General features: G+C 50.1%; 2 protein-coding genes across 5 annotated transcripts in view; one reads left to right on the plus strand and one right to left on the minus strand.

Moving 5' to 3' along the window:
* Nucleotides 1-773: 773 nt before the first annotated feature.
* LOC144062244 (uncharacterized) lies at nt 774-3,347 on the plus strand. The gene is made up of 2 exons (XM_077583405.1): nt 774-984; nt 1,861-3,347. Exons 1-2 carry the CDS (start codon nt 828-830, stop codon nt 2,076-2,078), a joined length of 375 nt encoding a protein of 124 aa, XP_077439531.1. The 5' UTR covers nt 774-827; the 3' UTR covers nt 2,079-3,347.
* Nucleotides 3,348-3,573: 226 nt separating this feature from the next.
* The window catches only part of frem1b (Fras1 related extracellular matrix 1b), a 28,395-nt gene continuing 7,959 nt past the window's right edge, over nt 3,574-24,009 (minus strand). For 3 of the 4 annotated variants that reach the window (XM_077583400.1, XM_077583401.1, XM_077583403.1), the window contains 28 exons: nt 23,264-23,608; nt 22,999-23,141; nt 22,729-22,925; nt 22,439-22,529; nt 22,191-22,358; nt 21,896-22,104; nt 21,714-21,807; nt 21,218-21,470; nt 20,421-20,609; nt 20,006-20,194; nt 19,499-19,695; nt 19,252-19,435; nt 18,057-18,201; nt 15,987-16,128; nt 15,535-15,739; nt 14,141-14,405; nt 11,302-11,734; nt 9,744-9,945; nt 9,221-9,365; nt 8,927-9,056; nt 8,795-8,867; nt 8,466-8,615; nt 7,837-8,171; nt 7,707-7,748; nt 7,163-7,303; nt 5,788-5,906; nt 5,581-5,696; nt 3,574-4,889 (listed from right to left, as the gene is read on the minus strand). In XM_077583400.1, coding sequence (XP_077439526.1) covers nt 4,738-4,889; nt 5,581-5,696; nt 5,788-5,906; nt 7,163-7,303; nt 7,707-7,748; nt 7,837-8,171; nt 8,466-8,615; nt 8,795-8,867; nt 8,927-9,056; nt 9,221-9,365; nt 9,744-9,945; nt 11,302-11,734; nt 14,141-14,405; nt 15,535-15,739; nt 15,987-16,128; nt 18,057-18,201; nt 19,252-19,435; nt 19,499-19,695; nt 20,006-20,194; nt 20,421-20,609; nt 21,218-21,470; nt 21,714-21,807; nt 21,896-22,104; nt 22,191-22,358; nt 22,439-22,529; nt 22,729-22,925; nt 22,999-23,141; nt 23,264-23,608 — 5,054 coding nt within the window. In that variant the 3' untranslated portion in view covers nt 3,574-4,737. The remainder of the gene's footprint in view (nt 4,890-5,580; nt 5,697-5,787; nt 5,907-7,162; nt 7,304-7,706; nt 7,749-7,836; nt 8,172-8,465; nt 8,616-8,794; nt 8,868-8,926; nt 9,057-9,220; nt 9,366-9,743; nt 9,946-11,301; nt 11,735-14,140; nt 14,406-15,534; nt 15,740-15,986; nt 16,129-18,056; nt 18,202-19,251; nt 19,436-19,498; nt 19,696-20,005; nt 20,195-20,420; nt 20,610-21,217; nt 21,471-21,713; nt 21,808-21,895; nt 22,105-22,190; nt 22,359-22,438; nt 22,530-22,728; nt 22,926-22,998; nt 23,142-23,263; nt 23,609-24,009) is intronic. The other variant, XM_077583402.1, reaches the window with a different exon arrangement.

Here is a 24,009-nt window from a genome sequence, read left to right on the forward strand (position 1 = left end):
AGCCCTCGAGAGCCCCCGTCCGGCCTGTTTTCCACGTTTCCCTCGTTCAGCGCAGCTGAATCTAACGATCGGCTCATCAGCGAGCTTTGCGGAGGCCCGATAACGAGCCTCATCATCAATCAGGTGTGTTAGCGGAAAGAAACGGAGAAAAGGGGCTGGTTCGAGGACCCGACTGGGGCACCCCTGCTGTAGAAGGCACTCGCGAAGGTTACATTTATTTATAAAGTCCTGAAGCTCATGTGGCTGGATAGCCTAGAGGTTAAAGGTCGCTATGTTTAGTACCAACGTTGGCTGCTTCCGTCCTTGTCAATTCTTTCCTGGGATTTTTGCTCAAAACTCAACTGGGGACAAAAAAGTACCACAAAGTATACGCGATAGCGCAATTAAATATACTATCGAGTGTACTCAAATGTTCCAATTGAATTTTGTCCCAATGAGTTTACTTTTAGTACAAGAAACTTAGCACTACTTAAGTATACTCTACATGAAGTACTTAAAGTATACAACTTTTTGACATTCCAGGAACCCAGTGACAAAAAGTGAAACGACTGAACATTAGTTTGGTCCAAGTTTTTTGCGACTTGACAGCAACTGCAACGATGTCATCGGGCCATTTTTGTTCCGCTGGATCTTGCGAGGAAGAACGCCTGCCTGCCCTCAACGGAACCCGTGACGGAGCAGAACTGAGCGCCGCCTGTCTTCTCGGCACCTCGGGACACATGAAGGGTGGGGTGGGGGGGGGGGGGGGGAGACGAGTGCATAATAAAGGACAAACAGCAAGACACACACGCAAACAAGCGGCCTTGGCGGAGACCCGGTCGGCGGCAATGGACGAGCTGAGCCCAAGAGAACGAGAACTTCTGAAGATCCGGCGGGACAGCGACACCAAAGCGACGCAGCTGCTCAAGATGGAGAAGCTCATGCAGCAGACCAAAGACCTGATGGACAAGCGCAGCGAGCCCGACAAGGTCCAGGAAAACATGGGTGCGTCCCCTCTCTCTTCTCTCTCACGCTTTGAGACCTCCGCCAAGGCTGAACCTCCCTAAACCAACAGGCAGGCCGACGTCTGGATTTGCAAAATGGAACAAAGCAACGAGTGGTCGTTGCTTGGTAGAGGTAACACCTGAATGGAATGTCAGTGATGCTGTGAAAGCAAACAGTCCTTTCCTTGGTGGAGGTCACAAACGAAAGGAGCGTCGATAGTGTTGTTGTATAAAGTAACGAAAGGTGCTTTCCTGTATTGGTCCTTGGTGGAGGTCATGCATGAACAAGTGGCTTTTTCCTGGTGGAGGTAATGCCGTGTTGGTGTATAAAACAAACAAAACAACAGCAAGTTCCTTGGCTGAGGTAACAAATGAATGCAGAGTTGCTTAAACAAACAAACACAGTAACTTTCTTGGTGGAGGTCACACTCAAATGCGGTGCTGTTGTGTGAACAAACAAAGAAACGGTGACTGCCTTGGTGGAAGTAACGCACAAATGTAGTTTTGATTGTGTGTGCAAAGTAACAAATAGTATCTCCTTGGTGGAGGTCATGTTACGTATGACTGCAGCGTTGATGTAGAACACACACTCACAGAAAGGTAAGCATAATGGAAGTTCCTTGGTGGAGGTCATAACATAAATAGTGTTGACAGTGTGGTAACAAGGTAACAAGAAAAGAGTGTTCCTTGGTGGAGGTCATGCTTGAATGCAGTGTTGGCGTGTGAACAAATAGCGAGTTCTTTGTTGCAGATAACACGAATGGATGACGAGCGCCCTGGTGGAGGTCACACTCAAATGTGATGCAGCATTGTGGAAGTGAACGCTTTCCTTGGCGGAGGTCAGCTGTGAGTTGTACCTTTGTGTGTGTGCGCGCAGTGGAGGACCTGGAGGAGAAGGTGCGCTCCAGCCGGCGCCAGCGGCGGAATTCTCTGCATCACACGCAGATGCTGGAGAGTCAAATGAAGACGGTGAAGGGCGAGCTGGAGGGCACCTTAGACCACCTCCAGGAACTGCGCAACGTCCTGCGCCGCTCGCAGCAGAAAGCCGAGGAGCGCAAAGTCGCCATGGAGAAGCTGGCCGCCGGACTCAGGTGAACGCCCGCCCACTGGCGAGCGCGTGCGGGAACCGCCACCCGAGACCCGCCACCCGAGACCCGAGACCCGAGACCCGCAACGCCATCGCAAGAGACTGGATTGAAATAGTCCAGACTAAATGAGGTCCTACTTGCATCCAATGGAAAAGCGCGCTTAGACTAGACTGGAGGACGCCAGACGGGACTGACTTTGAACCCATTAAGGCCTAAAGCCCGTCAAACCTTCGCCCCAAAAGTTTTCCTGGAAATTCGACAATATTCAAAAGAACTAGAAAAATTCCCGCGGAAATTTTGAATGGGCCTGCTGACTTTTGTAAATGAGCTGAAGAGTTTAAAAAAGAAAAGACTGCAATCGCTCAAGAAATGTGCAAGTTAACCACAATCGACGTCAACTCAAAATGTCTCGCTGTCCCTTTAAGAAAAAGAATTCATATCTCAGCTCCTGAAGCAGACGTCATTCCAAAAACATTCGACAGCTCACACGTGTGGCGTTCACGCAAACCGAAGTTGATGATTATCAACCTTCAATATTCATATCCATTTTTTGTTTTGTTTTAAATGAACAAACAAACGTCGCACCTGCGAGTTCATCTATATTTACCTTCGACACTGCAGCGCACTTGGAATAACTTCGGCGGAATTATTGGTCAACATTCCCAACATCCTCGTTGCCTACAAACATATTTCTTAACAAGAAGTCGCCGGCGACTCGAATTCCTCCCGCGCCGTCGTCAGTCGCGTCGTTTATTTCATAACTCCCGCCAATCTGCGTCAAATCCAATTTTAAAAGAGGCCCACGTCACCTTCTCGTGCGTATTCGGACGCATTTCATCGGATCAGAAAGCGAGAATTGATCCAAAACGCAACAAAAGCACACATTCGCTCCCGCCAGCTCGAACGCTCGAAGCGCGCTCACGCGGTCACGCGGTCACGCGCTCACACGGTCCCGGTCTTAATGGGTTCAACTGGTTTTCGAGATCGTTTGGTCAAGTCGAGGTTGCATTTCACTCCGATGTAATAGATTCGATGATCGCGGTTAGACTTTATTCGACAAGATGAGACTAGAATATGCGAAACAACATTTGACTTATTTCAACACAATTGATTGAAATGAAAACAAAGACAAAAACTTGTTACTTGTGCTGTTTTTGTTGACATTGTTAACATTTATTAGCATGTTGGATAACACTGCTCGGTTGTTAGCCTGTTAGCTGCTATGGCTAGCATTGGCTCAGCAACGGCAAACAAAATGCTCCTTGCAGTGGCTAACGCTAATGCTAACGCTGCGTTTGTTTATTAGCAAGTGGCTAACGCTGCACATGAAGCGTCTTGTTCCGCTAAACCAAACAGTGACGGTCAATTCCCATCAATTGTTGTTGAGTTTACGTTTGGTGTCACCTGACACAGAAAACAAGTTTAAAATAAAAAACAAAACAAAGAAATGTAGTCACTATCAAGTGTGAAAATGCACGACACAGATTTTGCCGGACTACTTAAGCATGAAGCCCCATTTTGTGACGTTACAATCTTACACATCGAATGATTGATTAAACTATTATTTACATTTTAGACAACTAACCTGACAATTAGCTTGTGTGTTTGCTAGCCTGACTGCTTCTTTTCAGCATATTTTTGCTACTTTTTGTGGTTTCTCGTGTTTGGTAAAAAAGAAGAAGCGCAAAGTCAGAGTTATTTTGAGCGTGTGCGCTGGGAGCGTGTTCTGAGTGTCTTGAGGTTGCGGTGAGTCATCTGAACCGTCTATTTGGGTCTATTGCGCTATTTCTAATCGTTTAATGGAGTCTGAGCAGCCAGAGGGGAAACATCGAAGAAAAAAACAAAAGCTTCGATATCATTTCATCAAAAGTCACATGATGGCTGGCGAAGGCGGCTTTGACACGATGTTCCCGCTTGACACAATCCTTGCCGTGTCCTCATTAGCATACAGGAAGGACAGCAGACAACGACTGCGCCCAGTGTTCGAACGGTCGTCATTTACTGTAACGTTGCTGCTCATTTTGATAGCTCAGCAATTAGCATTGCAAATGGCTTACTTTCTCCCCGTCTTCAGGGTCAAAGGTCATTTTTTTTAAGCATGTGTGCCATCAAAGAAATAACAAACAGTTTGGGAAAAGAATCCATTTACTCATTGCTATACGTTTTAAAAAAGAAATGCCGGCACATTTATTTGGAAGTATTATATTGTAATAAGCCAGCTGGGATAGGCTCCAGCAACCCCGTGACCCTTGTGAGGCACAAGCGGTTCAGAAAATGGAGGCATGTCGTATGTGCTTTCACTTTTGTCTTCAGAGCGCTAGCGCCCTCTAGTGATGGCTTAGTGACAAAACGCTACCTTCACAATCAGCGTGCGTGCGTGTGTGCGTGCGTGCGTGGGCAAAAATCAAATCAGCACTCACCGGCAGCTTGTCAAATCTATTTGATTGCTGAGTGCAATTGTTGCTGCTGTGGGATGGGCGGAGTCTGCGTTTGGTGAGGCGGGCCAAAGAAATGCCTTCCAATGACGGGCAAGACGCGGCTGGCGTTCGTTCGGCCGTCGTCGTCATGACAACATTCCACAACTTGATGAGTCCCCAAAAGTCATCAAGCGACATCGTGATCTTCATCTTCATCATCTTGGTGCAGGCGGGGCCACCTTTGGCACGTCAGCGAGCGCGAGGCCACGCCTGGCAAATGAAGGCGTGCTGCGTGCGGGCGTCGCAGCCGACGCTCGCCCACCGGGACGAGTTCTCCGCCAGCAAACAAGTCGGTGCCCACCAGGATGGCGGCGGCGAAGACGGCCACGTCCCTGCACGGCCTGACGCAAACGGACGACAAACAACTTAGCTTGGGGCCGTGCGCGCGCGTGCGTGTGCGCGCGCGTGCGTGTGTGTGTGTCGTCGGTATGTTTGTGTGGCCTGTATAAGCCAGGAACGCCATGAAACACAAAAGTTGCCCGTTCTAAAAATAGATCACCATCAACATGAGAAGATCACTCATTGACTGGCAGCCATTTTGACTGAAGCAACCCCCTTTGCTCCCGGCTGTACCGAAAAAAAGATTCAAGTTTTTTCTTTCATCAGGAAAAAATTTCTATCAGTTTCCGTTTTGCCGCAATTAGCATGAGAAGTTTCATCATTTGGTTAAAAACTGTGGCAAAAGAGCTTTTTGCAACATGGCCCTGGTCGAGCTCTTTTACTCTGCTGCCACCTGCGGGCCGTTTTCGTAATAACTACCATTGCTTCAAGCATTCTCTTCACCCTAGTGTGAAAAACTAACCCTAATTTAAAATCTTACTTTGAATGGTTTGAATGTTTACGTAGTAATTTGAAAGAAAAAAAAAAACAATCGAGGAAAAAGAAAGAAGCTAATACGGTCCAATTAATCTGCCGGCTCCACTGAAAGGTCACTGGAGCAAATTTGTATCAAAAACGGTCGCATGACTCCATCGGCAAAAGGGACTTTCGCTTCGCAAAAAGGTTGCCCCGCCCCCTTTTTTTTTTTTGTACCTTGGTGCGTCGCCGCCGTTTGGGACGGAGCCATCCAAAATGGTTTCTTGCCGCCAAATCTCCAGAGCCAGCCCAGCTCTCGCCCGGACCGCACGCTCGGCAGGCTGCTGTTGGACCTGCCAATCATTCGCGCCGGTTGTCAAGCATTGGCATGCGCTGGCTCGCTTACCTTGCCTTCACTTGGCTTCACTTGGTTTGCGGACTCACAGGAAGGAGCAGGCGCGCTCGGCGCTAGCCCAGCTGCTGACGGACGAGCTGGCCAGGTAACAGCGCCCCCTGTGGCCGGTCCAACCCGCTTCACAGTGGCCGCTCGGCGAGCGCCCCGTCTGAAGCGCGCGCGACACAAACACAAAGAAGAACGACATCTTTGGCCTGGAAAATGGAAACTTTTCCTCAAAGAATTCATTTGTTTGGTGGTCTTTTGAGGGGAAAGTGGAGCGAAATTGGACATTTTCTACACAAGGCAGTAAACTTCTGATCAAGTCATATTGTTTCCAGGAAAAAACTAACGGCACATTTAACATGATCAGCGGCCTATTTTCCAGAAAAGAAAAAAAAAGAAAACACGGCACATTTCCCGAAAAAAAACAACAAAAAAAAACGACTATTTTGAGGGGAAAAGTAGCTGGAATTAAATTATTTATCCTAAAATAAATTTTCTAGAAAAAGTAGTAGACTTCTGAAAAAAAAAAAAAAGGGATTTCATTTGTTTCGGGAAATAAGCAGCAGTGAAGCAGACCTTTTTTTTCCTAGGAAAAAAGTTTTCTGGAAAAGAATGGAATATTTTGAGGGAAAAGTCATTTATTAAAAAGTAATACGTAAACATTGAAGAGAAAAAGTGATCTTTTTAAGAAAACCATAGTTTTGAAAAGGTCTACATCTCAAAGTAGTTGATTTTCCAGAAAGGTTTTGTGAGCTTTCTAGAAAACAAATTGCGCATTTCCCGGAAAACGCTTTTCTCAAAGAGGTCATAAAAAGCATCTTGAAAAAAAAAAGAAGTTTATTTTGCAGAGAGAAGTGAATTTTCCTTCAAGCGTTGTCTGTTTTCTAGAATTTTTTTTTCAAAATAAATATTTTCAGAAAAAAAGGAAATTAGCTTTTTTTGTTGAGGGGAAAAAAAAAAGGTTCTTTACCGAATTAAAAAAAAAAGCATTTTCAAGAGGAACAGGATAAACTAGTTTATCCTCAACATAAAGAAAAATGTGCATTTTTGTAGAAAAAGTAGTAAATTGTGAAATTTAGTCGGATATTTTGAAGAAAGAGGGACGGACGGGACCACTCCAATAAAAGTTGTCTATTTTCTAGAAAAAGACGTTGTCTATATTTTGTACGAAAACTAGAAAAAGTTTGTGTCCTAATTGCGGGCTGAAAACATTGTGGAAGAACGAGTTGTTGTTGTTGTTGTTGTTGTTGTTGTATTTTTTTTCCCCCATCAATTAAATTCTTCCATTTCAAGCCAGCAAATTTCCCAAACAAGACGAGCGAGCAAGCTAACATATTTTGGTGAAAAAACAAGTGGGACATTCTGGATTGAAGACAAATCAATAAATCCCAAAGTCCACAAGCTAGCGGCCAATCGTACTTTTCGCTGGCGTGACTCCGCCTCCTTGGTCCTGCTTCCCGTGTGACGCCCGCGAGGGGCTCGTCCCGGGCGGCGCTCCTCGCTGGCGCCACCTGCTGGTGGTGCCAGCTCCTCCAAGCGCAGAGAAGTCAGACTGTGGAACTGATGGAGGACGGGTCAGGTTGTGGTTCTGAATCGTCTCCTCATTCTGATTCTTGTCCTGTTTGGATTCTGCTTCTGAATTTGGTTCTGGTGCTTCTTTTCTGATTTTGATTCTTGTTTTATTCTGCTGATTCGTGTTTTTCGGATGTGATTTTTGTTTTGATTCCGATCTCATTTTTTGCCATCGCTCTGAATTTTGTTTTGTTTTGGATTCATGTTAGTTCTACTTGTGATGACTGTTGAGTAAAATCTGGTTGTGGATTTGATTCTGGTTCTGATCCTTGTCCTGGTTTTTGTTTAGGATCTGATTTTCATTTAGATTCTGCTGACGATTTTGGTTTAGCGTCTGAATCTGGTTCTTGTTCCTGCTTGAGCCAAGGTTGGCGTGTGCGTTCAATCTCACCGTCCAGACTTTCTGGTCCGGTTTTGCTCCCGCTGACAGCACCTGAGCACACGGAAGACGTTTGAGTCCATCTTTCCGTCAAGATCTACATGTGGATTTTATGGAGTGGACCCAATGCAGCTCTACTTACCTGGAGTCCAGCGTTGCCAGCAACCCGGACGCCTTCCTCGAGAGCGCGTCCGGGCTGCGCTTGGTCCTGCGCTTGGTCCTGCGCTTGGTCCTGCGCTTGGTCCTGCGCTTGGTCCTGCGCTTGGTCCTGCGCTTCTCCGTGGCCGCCGTAGTCCTCGAAGGGGCGACGGTTCGGAACGTCGCCTCGGGGAGGGTGCGTGCTCTCCCACAAAAGCTCCGCCTCCACATCCAGGATGGTGTCGTCTTCTGCCGGAGGGGGCGTGGCAAGTGCTGGGGTGGCTGTGGAAAAGGGAGTAGGGGGAGGGGCCTTGGCCGTTTTCTCCAAATCGCAACGTCCTGATGGGAAGAGGTTTACATGAACATCCAAATGTTTGCCGTCAACCTGTTCCTGCGCATCAGGAACAGGTTGACCCTCGCTGTAAGCAAAACGGTGGGGTCACGTTTGGCTGAGGAACAGCAGCACGTTTGTCCTCAACGCAAGAGCAGGAATAGGAACACGCTGACGTTCACATTGAGGACAAACGTGTTCCCGCGGGACAGGCGCAGGAAGACGATCGTCGCACCCAGGACGGCAACGCGTCCTCCTCAGTGTCAACATTCCAATGTCAGAGGAGCCCACGGGGACGTCACCTCCTCTGGGGTCGACGATCTCCACCTGGGCGGAGGTCGTCTGTCCCAGGACGGCGTTCTTCGGGTTCGTCAGAGTGACGGTGAAGTTCTCGTCGTTCTCCTCCAGGCCGTCGGCTCGCAGGAAGACGCTCCACGTTTTCCTGTTGACTCCTGCAAGGAAAAGCAGCCGGCACTGACGGGTCGCCGACCGATCACTAGCGATCCAAATGTGAGAGCCGCAACCAAACGGGCGAGAAAAGTGTCATTTCACACACTACGCGTCACCCGGGCCAGAAACCGGGCCAGAAATATGTCATAAAGTTCATGATCACGCCCCGTTCTGCTCTCACCTGGATCAAACTGGATCAGTCCGGCTGTGCTGTGCGTGAAGTCCTGACCCACTTTGGCCGTCCCATCCCGGACCTGCACGGAGACGGCAAAGCGCAAATGCTCCCTGCCACTGTTTTTGGTGCCGCTCGTACCTGGATGGCGACGTACGCCGGGTCGGCGCTTTTCCCGCGCCGTTGGATCTGGACCTGAAGCGTTCCCGCCGTCTCGCAGGTCCGAAGGCAGCTGGCCGACAATTCGATTCGGGACCAGGACAGATCCAGCCTGCAAAACGATGATCATCCAAATGATCGCAATCTCCACCCAGCGCCGGCATTTCGTATCTCAATTCGACATCCCGATCCAGATGAAAATGTTTTGAAATTCCGGGCCTTGGTGGCATAAACAACAGCTAGCGTAGCGCTTAGCACACAAATGCGGTACGGTACGTTTGCGGCCCGGCGACGTTCCCCGCCGGGTCGCTGAGCCGGAACAGGAAGCTGTCCTCGGTCACGTCGGCGTCGGCGGGCAGCACGAAGACCAGCGAGCGGCGCTCCACGTCTCGCTGCGTGAAGCGGCCTTGGATGTACGCGCCTGGACGGGAAAGCACGCCACAGGACGCTCCGGTCAAATCGCGGCTCAAGTCCACTCAGTCGCAACATACATTGTCGGCATGGTCGCCATTTTGCAGCAAATTCAAAAATGCTGCTTTTGTTAAGGTCCAAAGGCGGCCTCCATCTTGTCTTGAAATTCAACAAGTTCGGTTGATGTTGGAGCAACTTTGGGTGACCTCGACTGCGAAGTGGACGTAGCGTGACGTTTTTTGTGGCTTCGTTAAAAGTTTGATGATGTTTTTATTTGGGGGAAAAATTGTGAAAAAACTAAAAGGCAAAAATTGGACTACAATGGAATAGATGAGGCTCATTGTAATCGGTTTTCTCTTTGGAAAAGCAAAACAATCGGCCATCTTACCGGTACGGATGTTCTCCAGGTGTCCGAAACGCGGCGGCGTGACGACGGCGAACTGGATCAGATCCGGCGGACTGCGAGCGTCGGCGGCTCGCAGATGCTTGGACGTGATCAACAGCGCCCAGCGGCCGTCGCGCAGTCGGACCACCTCGCTGGGTCGCCCCAACGCGGTCAGGAAGGGAGGCGAGCGGTCCACGTGCTCCACCTTAGCGCAGGAACAGGAACAGGCGTTAAGTCCCAGGCTAGCCCGTGACACGTCAACACGTCAAAATGTGATGCGTAGCAAAATACATCCCTGAGTTGACTAACACATTTTTCCAGACATGAGCAGTTAATGTGATGTTATTATTATTTTTTTGGGGGATTTCCAAGCAAAAACGAGGGATGCGAACGACACGCTGGACGGTGGCGGGAAACTCAACTTCTCTTGAACAACTCCTCAAAAAAGAGGCTTTCTGCTGTTTGTCACTTACAGCTGATGTTGACGCTACGTAGGATCTGCTAGCATAATGCAATGGAAACGCCATAGCAACGCGTGCTATCGATTAGCGTCGATGTAGCACTCTTGTTACCCTTTTGGCAAATAGTGAACATAAGCACTACTACGACAAATCTCGACAACCTTATAACAAAACCAACAGGCAAACCTTCTTTATCCTCTGAGAAGAAGGACTCATATGAGTGGTGTACTGATGATTTGGAGGAGCTGCAACGCTCAACGAACGGCCAGCAGGCGGCCAAGAAACAGCGGCGTAACGAGCATGGAAGGACAAAGTGTGACCAAAGTGTTCAATCATGTTATTATGGGATGTTTCCATCAAGTCGAATATTTCCATCCATCCATTTTCTTAAGCGCTCGTCTCGCGGGAGGCGCTGGAGCAAATCTCAGCTGGCTTCGGGCAGTAGGCGGGTTCGCCCCAAATTGGTTGCCAGACAATCGCACAAGTCGAATATTTGTCTCGTTCAAAACAACCTTTGCAAAATGTTTTGTTTTTTGGAGTTGCAGCTGTTCATGTTTAAAAAAATGATACTAATGTTAAGAACAAAAATGCATCAAAGTCGGCTGTCAGGCCAGTGTTAAGATTGAAGGTAGTGTTTCACATTCCGGTTTCAAGCCTTGGCTTTCATTAGAGCTGTGTCAACTCAAAATCAACACATTTCACTCGGCTTCATCCATCCTTTCTTCCTTCCTTCCTTTAGTCTTTCCTCTGGTCTCGCCCTAATCTGTTAGAATTTAGATCTTTCTGGAGTTGGTGAAAGATTCTGCTTTTGTAAGTCTGTGGGTGGAAGGTGGTGTTTGGTTGGTGCTGGATTTCACTTGGTTTTATCTTTCTTTCCTTTGATCCTTCCTCTGGTCTCCTGACAACTTCACAACTCTGACGGGACTCAGAATTAAAGAACACAAACTCACACACGCAAAAAATAAAAAGAGAGCGATGATGATGACATGTTGACTCGGGAAGGCTGCCGAATTCATAATAATGAGCCCCACCCCCCCTCAAAAAAAAAGAAGAACTTTCAAGCGATGGATGACTGAAGAAGTGGAGTGAAGGGAGCTCACGTGCACGTGAAAGACGTCCGGCTCGGTCCTCAGCTGCCCGAATCTCAAATAGCCGCGATTGTGGCCGTCCCCCGGCAGGAAGTGGAAGCTGTCGTTGAGCGGCCGGCCGCTCGCGTCGGCGCCCGGCTCGTGGCGGTAGGCCAGGTGGCGCCCGTCCACGTCGGCCTGGGTGAAGCCCGCCGCCGGGCCCAGCGGGACGCCTCGCAGCAGCAGGCGACCGTAGCGCGGCGGGCGGCTGAGCGCGAAGGCGAGCTCGGCGGCGGCCGCAACAGCGTCGCTGAGCCGCAGGTGCTCGGCGCCGATGGTGGCCGTGCCGCCGTCGTGCACGCGCACGCCCGCGTTGACCTCCAAGGTGGGCGGGATGCGGTCCGTCGCCTCGATGGACACGTGCACGCTGCCGGCCTGCGACCGCTCGCCGTTGCTCACCACAAAACTGGCAAAGAACAAAACACAGAAAAGATCAACAAGCGACAAACGCAAACATCAGGCAAACATCAGGCAAACGGTCGCCACAGCAAAGTGTTGCTATTGTGCGTTATGGCAATTGTTGACACGCAGAGGGAGCTATTTGTGATGTCGTCATTTCAAAGATGAACACGTCGACAAAAGATATCAAGTGAGCGTAAACATTTGATTGAGGTGCGTTCAAGTGCAGTCGGACATTTCAGAGAAAAATCATGCTCACTTTTTTCGCAAGGTCAAATCGTCGACCTGTTTTGTTACAAACAATTCTTCGGACGCGTTTGCAAATATCCCATCTTGAGTCACTGTCAATCTTGACGTCTTATCAAATGACGTCATGCAAATTGCGACGACGACACATCAGCAAATATAAAAAAAAATCAGGCTAGCTGAAAAAGTTGCTAGCAAAAGTTACGGTAGAGCTCATATTTACACACACAGACGCACGCACGCACACGCACACACACGCAGATGCTGCCAAGCCGATGTGTCTCTCCACCCTGCAGCCAATCAGCTGACAGAGTGCCGCAAGCCTTACCGTCCTGAGCCAGCACACACACACACACACACACACACACACACACACACACACACACACACACACACACACACGAGTGCAAACATGGTGGGGCAACATCTGTTTGTGTTGTCGGCCATGTTTGGCAAGGCGGCGTACGGCCGGCGTGCCAACGTTGTTGTCGTCGCTCTTCTAATGGCGAGCATTCATCATCTGTTGTCACGGCAACACGCACGGCAGGCAGGCCACAAAGTCACGCACGCACATTCTTCTTGGTTGGACGCGTTGGCGCTTTTGGCGGCAAACGGGCAGCCGGCTGGCAGGCCGTGGCTGGCAGGCCGTGGCTGGCAGGCCGTGTGTGGCGTCGTGGTGACAAAGGTGGCGAGCCAACACTCTCCGGCCTCCGCCAACATGAAACGTCCGCCACCTGCCAAATTGGCGCCCGTCGCACATCAACAGACAGTCTGGCCAACTTCCTGTCTTTTCATGGACGCTTTAACGCCATCACTTCCTGTTTGGAAGACGGCAGATTTCCTTTTTCCATTCAAATGATCGTCTTACTTCTGTCAGAAGCAGATTTGATTTACTTTCGCTCATTTTTCAATAGATTGACGTATTTTTACGTTTGTTTTTATCTCTTAATTCCTTTTTCCTATATTACATGCAATTGTAAAAAAATATGACCTTAACATGATATTTTGTACTTATTATGCATGATATTGAGCAATTCATTTATGTTAGATATTATTTTATTGCTACTGATATTTACTGACTTTATATTATGTTGTGCATTTTTCTTTTTTTTTTAAACTAAATTTAATTTATTTTTTACTTTGTACTTGTGTTTATTTGAAGAAATGATTTGCATTTATACTTTACTGTTAAGTTACTAAAAAAAAAAATCATTTATAAATTTTTATATGATAACTTTTTTTGTTACGTAACATTGACTTTTTTTATATCTTTACTGTCCCATTGACATTTTACTCATTTCCCTTGTAATTTAAAAAATAATTATTTTGCTATATTGTTACTTACACTTTTGCCTGTATTGTATTTTATTGACTTATTTTGAGGATAATATTTGAATTGTGTTGCTTTAAATGAATGCTTACGTTCATATTTTTTTAAATAATACATTAAGCCCTTATTTTCTTATGTTTTTTTTTCTTTCTTATTTTTTGGTCTCCTTTTTAAAAAAAACAAATTAAAAAAAATATATATATTTTTTTAAATATATATACACATATATACACGTATATATATATATATATATATATATATATATATATATATTTTATTTTTTTTTGTATGTGGGTGAGTATGTGTATGTGCGTGTGTGTGCGTGTGTGTGCGTGCGAGCGTGTGTGTATTCATCAGTTCACCTAAAGCCCATTAAAAAAAATCCCATACTAATAATATAATATAATAATAAATTGCCAGATGCAGAATCATCAATATAAGTTATCCCGATGTGGTGGCTCTCGCTAACAGACAGAATTAAGTAACCAGAATTAGGTTAAAAAATTCTATATACGCAGACCATGTTTCTATAAATTTTGATATTTGGTTTTTATTTGAGGCAGATATTTTTTCTTATGTTTTAAATGTATGGATGTTAAACAGTTTATCCCAATATTCCGTTATTGTGTTTAAAACTTAAAATCTCTTTTTGATTAAACTCCTCCCATTTTCATGTAAAACGAAAATTTTCATCAGAAAAAAAAAATGAATATAAAAAAATGAACAGCTTTTATAAAGCGTGCATTGAAAAAAGATCCAGGACTCAAAGACCCTCGTGTCACGCGTGTGCCTCTAAGAGGCGTGGCCTAGTGAGTGACATCAGGAGGCCTTGCTGACCTGAAGGCGTCGCTGTGGTCTCGTTGTCCGTTGTCGTGCGTGTAGCAGACGCGCTGCGCGGCCACGTCCATCTGCGTGAAGGTGGCGAGCGGCACGCCGGGCCGCGTGACGGCGTGCAGCAGGCCGTGGCGCGGCCCCGCCGTCACCGTGTACACAAGCCGGTCCGGGCGCCCGCCGCCGTCTTGCGCTTGCAGGAAGTCCGTGTTGAGGACCACGCGCTCGCCCGCCGCCACGCGCAGCGCCCCCGTCCGCACCGAGATGTCGCCTGAGCAGGAAAACCGCAGAAAGAAACGGCAAGTCAACAAGGAAGCGCAGAAGGACAAACGGGAAGCAAACGAGCTCGCGAATTCAGTGAGGCGGCAAATAACCCGAAGATGAAGAATTGCAAGACAATTGAAGAAGGAAGCGCAAGACTGCGAGGAAACACGCAAGCAAACCAGGAAGTGGAATAAATGAGGATGAAAACGGGGACGAGAACTTCACGCCCATGCAAACAAGGAAGTGAATTAAACGAGCCGAGCAAAAAGTGTGTGAATGCCGTGTGTGATGTCATCGTGCGTGCGTGCGTGCGTGCGTGCGTGCCCACATGCGGCTTGTCAATAATTGAGCTGGCCGCGTCCTGGCCTTGCTCCCCCCCCGGGTGGGTGCCAGAAGGGCCCAGGTGGTCCCGAGGTGTCGTCGGGGTCTCGGGCGGCGGCCGTGTTCACCCGACTGGCAAAGCGGGCACGTTGGCGCCGTCAATAATTGATGAGACGGCGCCACAACGTGCCAAAACGCCGTGTTGGGCGCACCCGGGACGGCTGCCGAGTCGCAAACGGGACCCGCACGACACGCGGGGACAAAAATCGGGAAGGGAACGAGTGCTCGAGAAATGTATCGTAATCATCCCATATGGAGTCTTTTATGAATCGCAAAGCATTTATTCAACATTGCGACCTCGGCTTGAACTGTGCGAGTCGACTGCAGTCACGAAGCAACAAAAAAAACTTTTTAGCTTTGAGACGCTTTGAGTGTTAAGGAATGTTTGGAACGTAGCGACTTGTAAATGATTGTCACGTTGCCGCTACGTATTTACGTATTTCCCCTCAGAGCAGCGACGTCCATGTGAAAGGTCAGCCCAATAAAATAGGAAGAACCACACAACGGCGGGAGATTGTGATCGGCACATCTCTGTTCATTCTCCTCGCGAGGAATAAGAATGTCCATTTCTTGTCTTCCTTCCGTGTCTGCTTATTAAATGTTCTAGTTTAAATGAACCCGACAAAGAAAAGGACGGAAACGAGGAAGCAAACGAGGACGCGCGTTCGTGTGATGGGAAACGGGCGCCGTTTCTTGTTCCCAGCTCGCCCCGCCCCTTCCTGCCATGCACATCCTGTTTGTGAGGCAGCTCTGACCTTTGCGGGCGCTGCTGATGGTGATGTAAAAGGTGTGGGCGGAGCTTTGGTGTTCCAGATCACTGAGGCTGAAGCGGAAGCTGTCGTGACCTTTGAACCCATCCGCATCAGCGCGCCGGTGGGGCGTGTAGCTTAGCCGGTTGGCGTCCACGTCGTCCTGAGTGAAGTTCTGACCCGCCGCCAGCTCCGCCGGGCCCGTCTCGCGCTGAAAAACCGGGACCACAACGCTCGTCACGCACGCGTCAACACGTTCTTGATGTTACGCAAAAAGCAGGAAGTCGAGAAGGAAGCACGTCAAGGCAAAAGCGGAAGTGAAAAGAAAGCTTGGGCAGTCAACGAGGAAGCGAAGCAAGTAAGGAAATGAAGTCAAATAGGAATCAACAAGGAAGAAAACGAGGAAGTCTGCGAAGCAAATGAAGAAGGAAGTAAACAAGGAAGCAGGTTCGAACCACCTTCAGCTGCAGTTTTCCGAAGCGGGGCGCGGCGTGTAGCAGGTAGAAGACTTCCTGGGGCGGCGTGTCGGTGTCCTCGGCCTGCAGGACCACGGCGGAGAGCAGCCTCCGCGCGCCAGGCTCCGCCTCCGCGCCGGTGTTCCTGAAACGGGAAGACGAGGCTCGCTTGGCTTGCGTTTGGCAGGTGACGTCGCGGGAGCTGGCGCAAGAAGCTTCACGTGAGGTCAAAGGGCAACTGCGGCGCAACTGTTGCGGCGCAACTGTTGCGGCGCAACTGTTGCGGCGCAACTGCTGCGGCGCAACTGTTGCGGCGCAACTGCGGCGCAACTGCGGCGCAACTGCGGCGCAACTGCGGCGCAACTGCGGCTTCTCGCATTTCACAATAAGAGCAGTGAAGACGTCCATCAAGCAAAAAGAGAACAAATCAAGCAAGGATGCAAACGAGGAGCGACGAGACACAAACGAGGAAGAGAAACGCATGTCGAGAAAAATGAAGACGCGGATGACAACAAAAGTGGAGAAACGGAGCAAGAGAAACGAGGCCGCACGTTATGGAAACAAACAAACGAGGAAGCGAGTGAAGAAAAGTGAGGAAGCAAACAAAGAATGTGACAAAAAGAAGGAAACAAAATATGGAAGCTAAGGAGGAAAGCAGGTCAGGATGACAGGAAAGGAGCAGCTGGCCTGACGGAGCAGGTCACAATGTTTGTGTGACAGCAGGTTCCCCCTGAGGTACGCGTGCTGGTGTCGGGGAGGGAGGCGGGGGGAGGAGGGGGGGGTTCGAACACGACAAAGCGTCTGCCTGCGTCTTCACTCGGAAGTAAAATCCGGGCAGGAACGCCAGCCGCTGCCTTCGTCCTGCAGGAGGCGGCGGCAGGCATCTGCCAAGCGCTCGCGTTCCTTCGCGTTTGTTCCGCCTGCTCGCGCCGCCGCGCCAACGCCGGCACCCTGGTCCGGAGGGGTTCCGAACGGGGGGCGGGGGCGCCAGCCAGTCAAGGGTGCAAATTGCCAATCACTCATTCAAATGAAAAAATTGTTTGAGTGGTCGCCCACTGGAGCAGAGCGACCTGCCACATGTTCCCCCCCCCCCCCCGTGACGGCCACTTCCTGCCAGCTCGCCGCTAACGACGTTCTTCCGCATGGCGGCACAGGGACGTCTCACCCGGAGCCAAACACAACTTTGAAACATTCCACATGCTCATTTCCCACACGTGACGCGAGCAAGCAAGTGAGCAAGCCGGCGAGCGCCCCCCCTCCCCCCCCCCCAAAAAAAAAATAAAACAGCAGGCGAGGACGCAAACAAGGAAGTTGATCAAGCAACGAAGGAATAAAATACATCAAATGACAAAGTCAAGAAAAAAAAGCAAAATGAGAAGTACTTCATATAATTAATTCATATAAAAGGAATCGTTCACATGTTCAACGTTGACCAGTTGTGGGAAAAAAATACAATCATTGATTTGTAGCGCATTTCATGCACATCGAAACGCAATTGGCTTCACATCCTGTTTTTAAAAGCAGTTACAAACGAACTTCAGGACATTGAAAGGAAAGTCAAGAAGGACCGAAAGCAGCTAATCACCATCAGGCTTTGTAAAAAAAAATATTTTTTTTAAAATGGTGGTATTTGAACATGTCGAGAAAGTGCATTTTGTAAAACATGACTTTGGCGTTTCGTTAGCTTGGCAGCCCACCAGCTTTTTTGTGCTCATTTTCAGCGGAGGTCAAAAGTGACAAGATTTGCTCCCAACTTCTTATTTCTGATGTTGGCAATGCGAGCCCGAGGGCACCTGGGCGGCAATTTCTGACGACAGCAGGGGGCGATAAAATGTCAGCCTACTTGGATGGCTGAAAACGGGTGGATTAGTTTTCTTCAAGACGATTCCCTCGACGTAACCTTCATCCAAATGTTTAGACTAGAAGGGGGGGGGTAGGGGGGGTCACGTACGACACGTTGCTGCAAATACAAATTGCTTTTTTGCAATTGCAACGTGCTTCGTTGACAGAAAGGTCCAAATAATCACAGCAAAAACAAAACCCAGTGACCTGATGGTGCGTGCGTGCACGTACTTGAGGAGGCGGGGCGGGTGGTCGTCGACGGGCAGCACGCTGACGGCGGCGGTGGCGCTGAGCGAGTGGACGCCATCTGTCAGCCGCAGAGTCAGCCGGTCCTCCAGGCTCTCCGAGTCGTCGTGCGCGTACCACAAGCGCACGCCTCAAAATTCACGCACCAGGTCACAAAAACAAACGGCACGTGCGCATCACACATTCAGCACAAAAAGGTTCACAAAAAGCATCCAAACATTACGATTGTGTTTCGGGTTGTCCCTTATGATGATGATGATGATGATGATGATGATGATGATGATGATGATGATGATGATGATGATGATGATGTTAGTTGCTATGTTCCACTTTTGGAGGTTTGAGTATTTGTCACTCTTGTCATGTTGGTTTTGATTCTGTCCGTTTCCAAAACAAAAGTTTCCCGCCTAAACGTGATCGCCAGGGATGGGAAGTAACAAAGTACAAATACTTTGTTACTGTACTTGAGTTGTTTTTTTCTTTGCAATTCACGGAGACTTTTCCCATCTCTGGCTATCAAGCCTCTCCGGCTGTTGCGTGACGTGTGCAGAGAGGCAGCAAGAAAGCACAGATGAAGTACGAGTTGCCCCAAAGGGGCGGAACGGGGGGCGGAATGTCGCTTTTTGGATCTCTGACAAGCAAAATCAAAAAGTGCCACAAGACAAATTTCCGTACTTAAGTCCCCAAAAGTCAAAGTTGGCTCAAATGAAGCCAAGTGAGCGGCTTTAAGGGTGTGCTGGTGGCCGCCGCCGGCTGTTTCCGCGCTGACCAATGGCAGGAGGTTTTTCAGTCTCCACATCAGCAAGTCCAGATTGAGGGACAGTTTTTAAAAACGGTTGAAGGGAAACCGCGAGATGCTCACTGAACAACAAAGTCATCATAATGCTGCAAAATGATTTTGATGGTGCAACGCAATGGCGAGGTCATTTCATGCATTTGCTCATTCAGACTGATTTGTTACTTGAGTTGATATTTTTCAATGTTGAAATTGTTTGTCTTGCTCATTGAAGCACTTTGACGTTTGCTCACGTTGCCTTTTTTTTAATTTCATTTAGCTGTAAACGAACGCCATCACGTTTTGTGTTTTGATCTTTGACGGACGATTTGTTTTGGACTTCCTGAGTGAGGAGCGGTGGTGCCGTGTGATTGGTGCATGTGGCAGTGAAGGGGCGGAGCCTACCCCGTCGCAGCTCTCGCAGGCTGAAGGAGGTGACGGCCACGAGGGGTTCTTCTTCGGCGCTCGCCTTCAGGGTGCCGTGCGCCGGCGCCCCCGTCAGGCTGAAGGTCAGCTCGTCCGGGGGGGCGTCCAGGTCAAAGGCGTCCAGGAGAGACGGGGTCAACTCCCGCATGCCCCCCTCCTTCACCTGAACACATCGGCGCTCTTCATATACCTCCATGTGTGTGCGTGTGTTGCCGTGGTGACGTACGGTAAAGTTGGCGAGGTGCAGTGACGGTGTCTCGTCATTGGTGGGATTGATGATGACGAAGATGGGGACGGAGGCGGAGTGATGCAGGCCGTCACTCACGCTGATCAGCAATTGGTCCACCGTCGGCTCCGCCCCTTTGTGCTCCGATTGGACGTAGTTGATGAACCCTGACGTCATCTCGTCCAACGTGAACGACTCTGACCAGACATCAGCAAGATTTTCAAAATGTGTCTCAAATGCTTTCACACGCATTCAGGACGTCCCAATCACTTTTTTTAAGGAGAAAAAGAAAGTGCATCCAAATTCATGGAACCCTAACCCTAACCCTGTCCTGTTCTTGTTCAGAATGACTTTCATGCCGCCGATTTTTTTGCCTTTTCCAATTTTTTTTCTCCATCCTTTCTCCCATCTGCTCCCACCAACTTTTCATCCTGTACCAAAGTTGACTTTAGGAAAAAGCGTCAAGCTGTCCCGCCCGCCCGCACGCCCGCTCGCACCCTCGCAGACCTATGGGAATTCCCGCGTTGCTCTTCTCGTATCCTGGCGTGGGCTGAACGTTTTCCAGGAAGCCGTGCAGAGGTTTGGCGTCCAGGTGAAAGGTCAGCTGCTCTGGGGTGCTGTCGGGATCCGAGGCCCCCAGGACACCCCCGCACAGACACGCCCGTGAACCCTCGTCCACCGCCAACATGGATGCTCCTGTGGTAGGCACGCACACACATGCGCACACACTGACTGGTGCACGCTGATAAACAAAGAGACGTTCAATTCCTCTGTTGGCGCCGATTCCCCGCGAGGCCCATCGCCCTCGCCACGAATGTGTGTGTGTGTATTTATCAGAAAGCCTTCCCAGAATGCACGGCGTGCTTGGCACAGATTGGTGTCCATTATCAATGCTGACCAGTATTTTCATTAACAAACTCACCCAGGATGACGCTGGGAACTTTGTTGTTGACAGGAAGTAGAGTGACATTGAGGTCGTACACAGGAAGTGTGCCGTGAAGCGGGACGGGCGGGGCGTCACCATGGCAACAGCCGTCCATCCCGCCCGCGTCGCCGTCGGAGATGATGAGCGTGACGGTGTCGGAGGCGGGAGCGGGACCGATCTCGCCACCTGAACGCATCAACAGGAAGTGGCATTGTCAAGATCGGCGCAGCTTCCTGTATGGTGGCTGCTAAGTTATCGTGTTAGCCTGTTAGAATGATGTTCAAGTGTATTAGCTTAGCAATGTTAGCCTGATGTTCTAGCTCTGGTTTGTTTGTTTAGAAATATTAGCCATAGCGTGCTGATGTAAGTCAAGTGTATTAGCTTAATGTGAAAACATAGCGTAAACATAATCTTTAGCAACATCAGCCAAAGTTAACATGACTTATAGGTCAGGTGTGTTAGCTTAGCAGCATTAGCCAAAGCTTGCTTGATAACGTAGCGGTGGTTTGCTAGCTTCGTCACATTAGACAAAGTTAGCATGACTGTGCAGCTCTGTTGTGTTAATTTAGCAAGATTGGCTAAAGTTAGCATGATGATGTACCTGAAGTGAATAATATGCTTAGCGATGTTAGCCAAAGTTAGACTGTGTAGTCCTGTTGTGTTAGCTTAGAAACATTAGCCAAATTTAGCATACTGACATACGTCAGGTGTGCTAGCTTTGCAATCTTGTGTGCTGACGCAGGTAGAGTGTGTTATCTTAGCATCATTAGCGTGATGACGTGCCGACACCTCACCCGTGTGCACGTAGAACACGTGACCTTGCAGGAGGTCCTCCTGAGAGAACTTGTCGACGGGAAGTCCCGCCTTGCGCAGCTCGCCTCTGGCGGGCCGCCGCGCTAACATGTAGCTCAGCTTGGCGTCCTCGCTGTCGCGGTCGGTGGCTGCCAGGTAGTCGGCCGTCACCTGGACGCGACCCCCCTCGGGGCAGCGCAGTTCGCCGCGCAGACCCGCGCCCAGCTGCGGGGGCTCGTCGTTCACAGGCACCACCTGGCACAAGCGTGGCAAAAGTTCCAACTCCCATTTTTTCCTCAAGTTTCAGTGTCACGTAACTTGATTGGCTGAAGGTTGGGTGGATTAGAAATTAAGATAAAAAAAAAATTAACCACTGGATTTTTGCAATGCTCCCATTTCAATTTTTGGAGATGTTGATTTTATACGTTGAATTCTAAAAAACATAACGTAATATTTTGAAAATCCAAGCCGGAACCTGCGATGAGATCCGATACGTACGTGGACGAGCAGATCCAGCAGGACGGCGTTGACGCCGTCCGTCACGCGCAAGCCGACGTCGTCCTCGGTACTTTCCGAGTCGTCGTGGACGTACCTGCGGCACAGACCGCACGGAGCCAGTAAAACGGGGGCGGGGAAGTAGGCGGGGCGTGTGGGTGGAGGTTGGATGTCGAGGGCATCACCTGACGGCAAGTCCTCGGAGATCGGCGAGCGTGAAAGCGTCTCCGGGTGGCAGGATTCGCCCTCGCAGCTCCAGACGTCCGCGGCGGGCCGGGCGCTCCAGCGCCACCTTGAGGTCCGGCTCATGGGTGTCGCGGTCACGCACCAGCACGTGCTCGTCTGTCACGAACGCCGTTCCTCCTTCCTCCACGCGCAACAGATTGCTGAAAGCCTGAGCGCACGCACACGCCGGTAAACAACAACACGCAACAGCACCAACGATGGAGGCAAACGCTGAGACGACGACGTCGTCGTGACCTCCGGCGACTGGTCGTCGACGGGCGTGACGGTGATGTTGAAGACGAGGTCGGTGATGGCGCCCCCGCGACGGTCGCTGACGGAGAAGACAAAGCGGACTTGGAGTGGGTCGGGTCCGATGTCCTCCAGGGGCGGCATGTACGCCACCTTCAGGTGGTCCACCGCGTGCTGCCGCGCGCCACAACGCACAGTCAGCACTGACGTCTCGCGCTCGCCCGACACCCGTCGTGACGCGCTCGCCGACCCACCTGCGTGAAGGACTTGAGCGCCGGTGCCGTCGGGTCCCGCCTCAGGGCGGCGCCGTTGTCCACGAAGAAGAGACGACCCGCGTCCATCAAACTGTACACGCACACGAAAAACATGGGTTCCAAAAATGAAGCCCAAGTCTGATGTGGAGCGTTAGCATGAAGTGTTGCCGGCGTCAACGAAAATGAGCGCGAAACCTCTTGGTCAACCAGTCACGTGAAGAAGATGACACAAGATGGAAGCAAAATGCTGGCGATAACGATCACGACGTGCACGTGCGTGACACCCTTACCCAGGATGTTGGGGGCTGTAGCAGGGCCGGGTGACGGTGTAGGTGAGGTCGGCGTGCGGGTGTTCGACGTGGGTGAAGTGCAGGTGCGCGCGGGTGATGAACGCCACTTGGGTCTCCTTCAGCGTCACGCGGCGCACGCTTCCGGCAGATTCCGCCGGAAGCTCGTCCTCCACCGGGAACACCGCCACCGACACCGTCTGGCAGGCCACAGTCAGCGAGAGGAGCCTTTCCAAAGCGCCACGGGAGATAGTGGGCGGGGCCCCGACTCACGTAAGCCTGCGATAGGTTGGGCGGCATGTGGGCGTCGGCCAGCGTGACCTCCAAGGAGTCCTGGAAGATTTCGTCTCCGGAGTGTTGGTAGAAGATCCGACCCTGAGTCAAGTCGCGTTGGAGGAAGGACGTGACGGGAAGGCCTGGCAACGCCACAACGCACGCGCACGTGCACAGAAAAAGGCAAACACAAAAGCATACAAACATACATGGACGCAAAAAAAAGGAGAGCAAAATGCACACGGGAAGGCACGGCCAGACTCACCGGGGTCGCGGGGTCGATCCCTGGCGACCAGGCGTCCGGCCCTCGGGGGAACCACCACGCTGAAGAGGATGCGGGCGTCGGCGGAGTCCAGGTCGGAGGCCAAGAGGTGGGAGGGGCGGAGCCTGAGGGCGCCGCCCTCGGGCACCTCCAGCGCCACGTTGTTGACCAGGAAGGGTGGCGTGTCGTCGCGGGGCAGGATGTTGATGGGGAACTTGTGGCGCAGGCTGTGGCGCCCGTCGCTGATGCGGAACAGCACGTGGTCGCGCGTGCTCTCGCTGTCCGAGTGCTCGTACGCCACGCGGCCCTCGCGCAGATCGCGCACACCGAACGCAAACGCCTTCGCACCTGGGCACATCGTCACACCAACATGTCATCGTTATGGCATCATCGTTATGACATCATCGCAGTTGACTGGCAAATGATAAAAAAAGGCATTTTCCCATAATGCCACAGTATACAGACTTGCGCATTCCTAGTAAAATACAAATAGAGATTTTACAAAATACAAAACAAACAAATACGATCGAAAATTAGTTAACATTCTTCAGTCAATATCCTGTAGCATTAGAGGAAAAAATGCTACGTTTTTAGCATTTAGCCTACAAGTACCAACGTTGTTGGCAGTCCAAAATGTTTACGCCACATCGGCAGTTCCACCTTTTCGCGGACGACCGGCGCTTCTTGACCCATCCCCAAAAAAAGCGGGCGGGTGGCATGTCGCTGGCTGGCCTCCCTGGCGCCACACT

This window comes from Vanacampus margaritifer, chromosome 13 (genome assembly GCF_051991255.1).
Source record: "Vanacampus margaritifer isolate UIUO_Vmar chromosome 13, RoL_Vmar_1.0, whole genome shotgun sequence".
NCBI classification, from domain to species: domain Eukaryota; kingdom Metazoa; phylum Chordata; class Actinopteri; order Syngnathiformes; family Syngnathidae; genus Vanacampus; species Vanacampus margaritifer.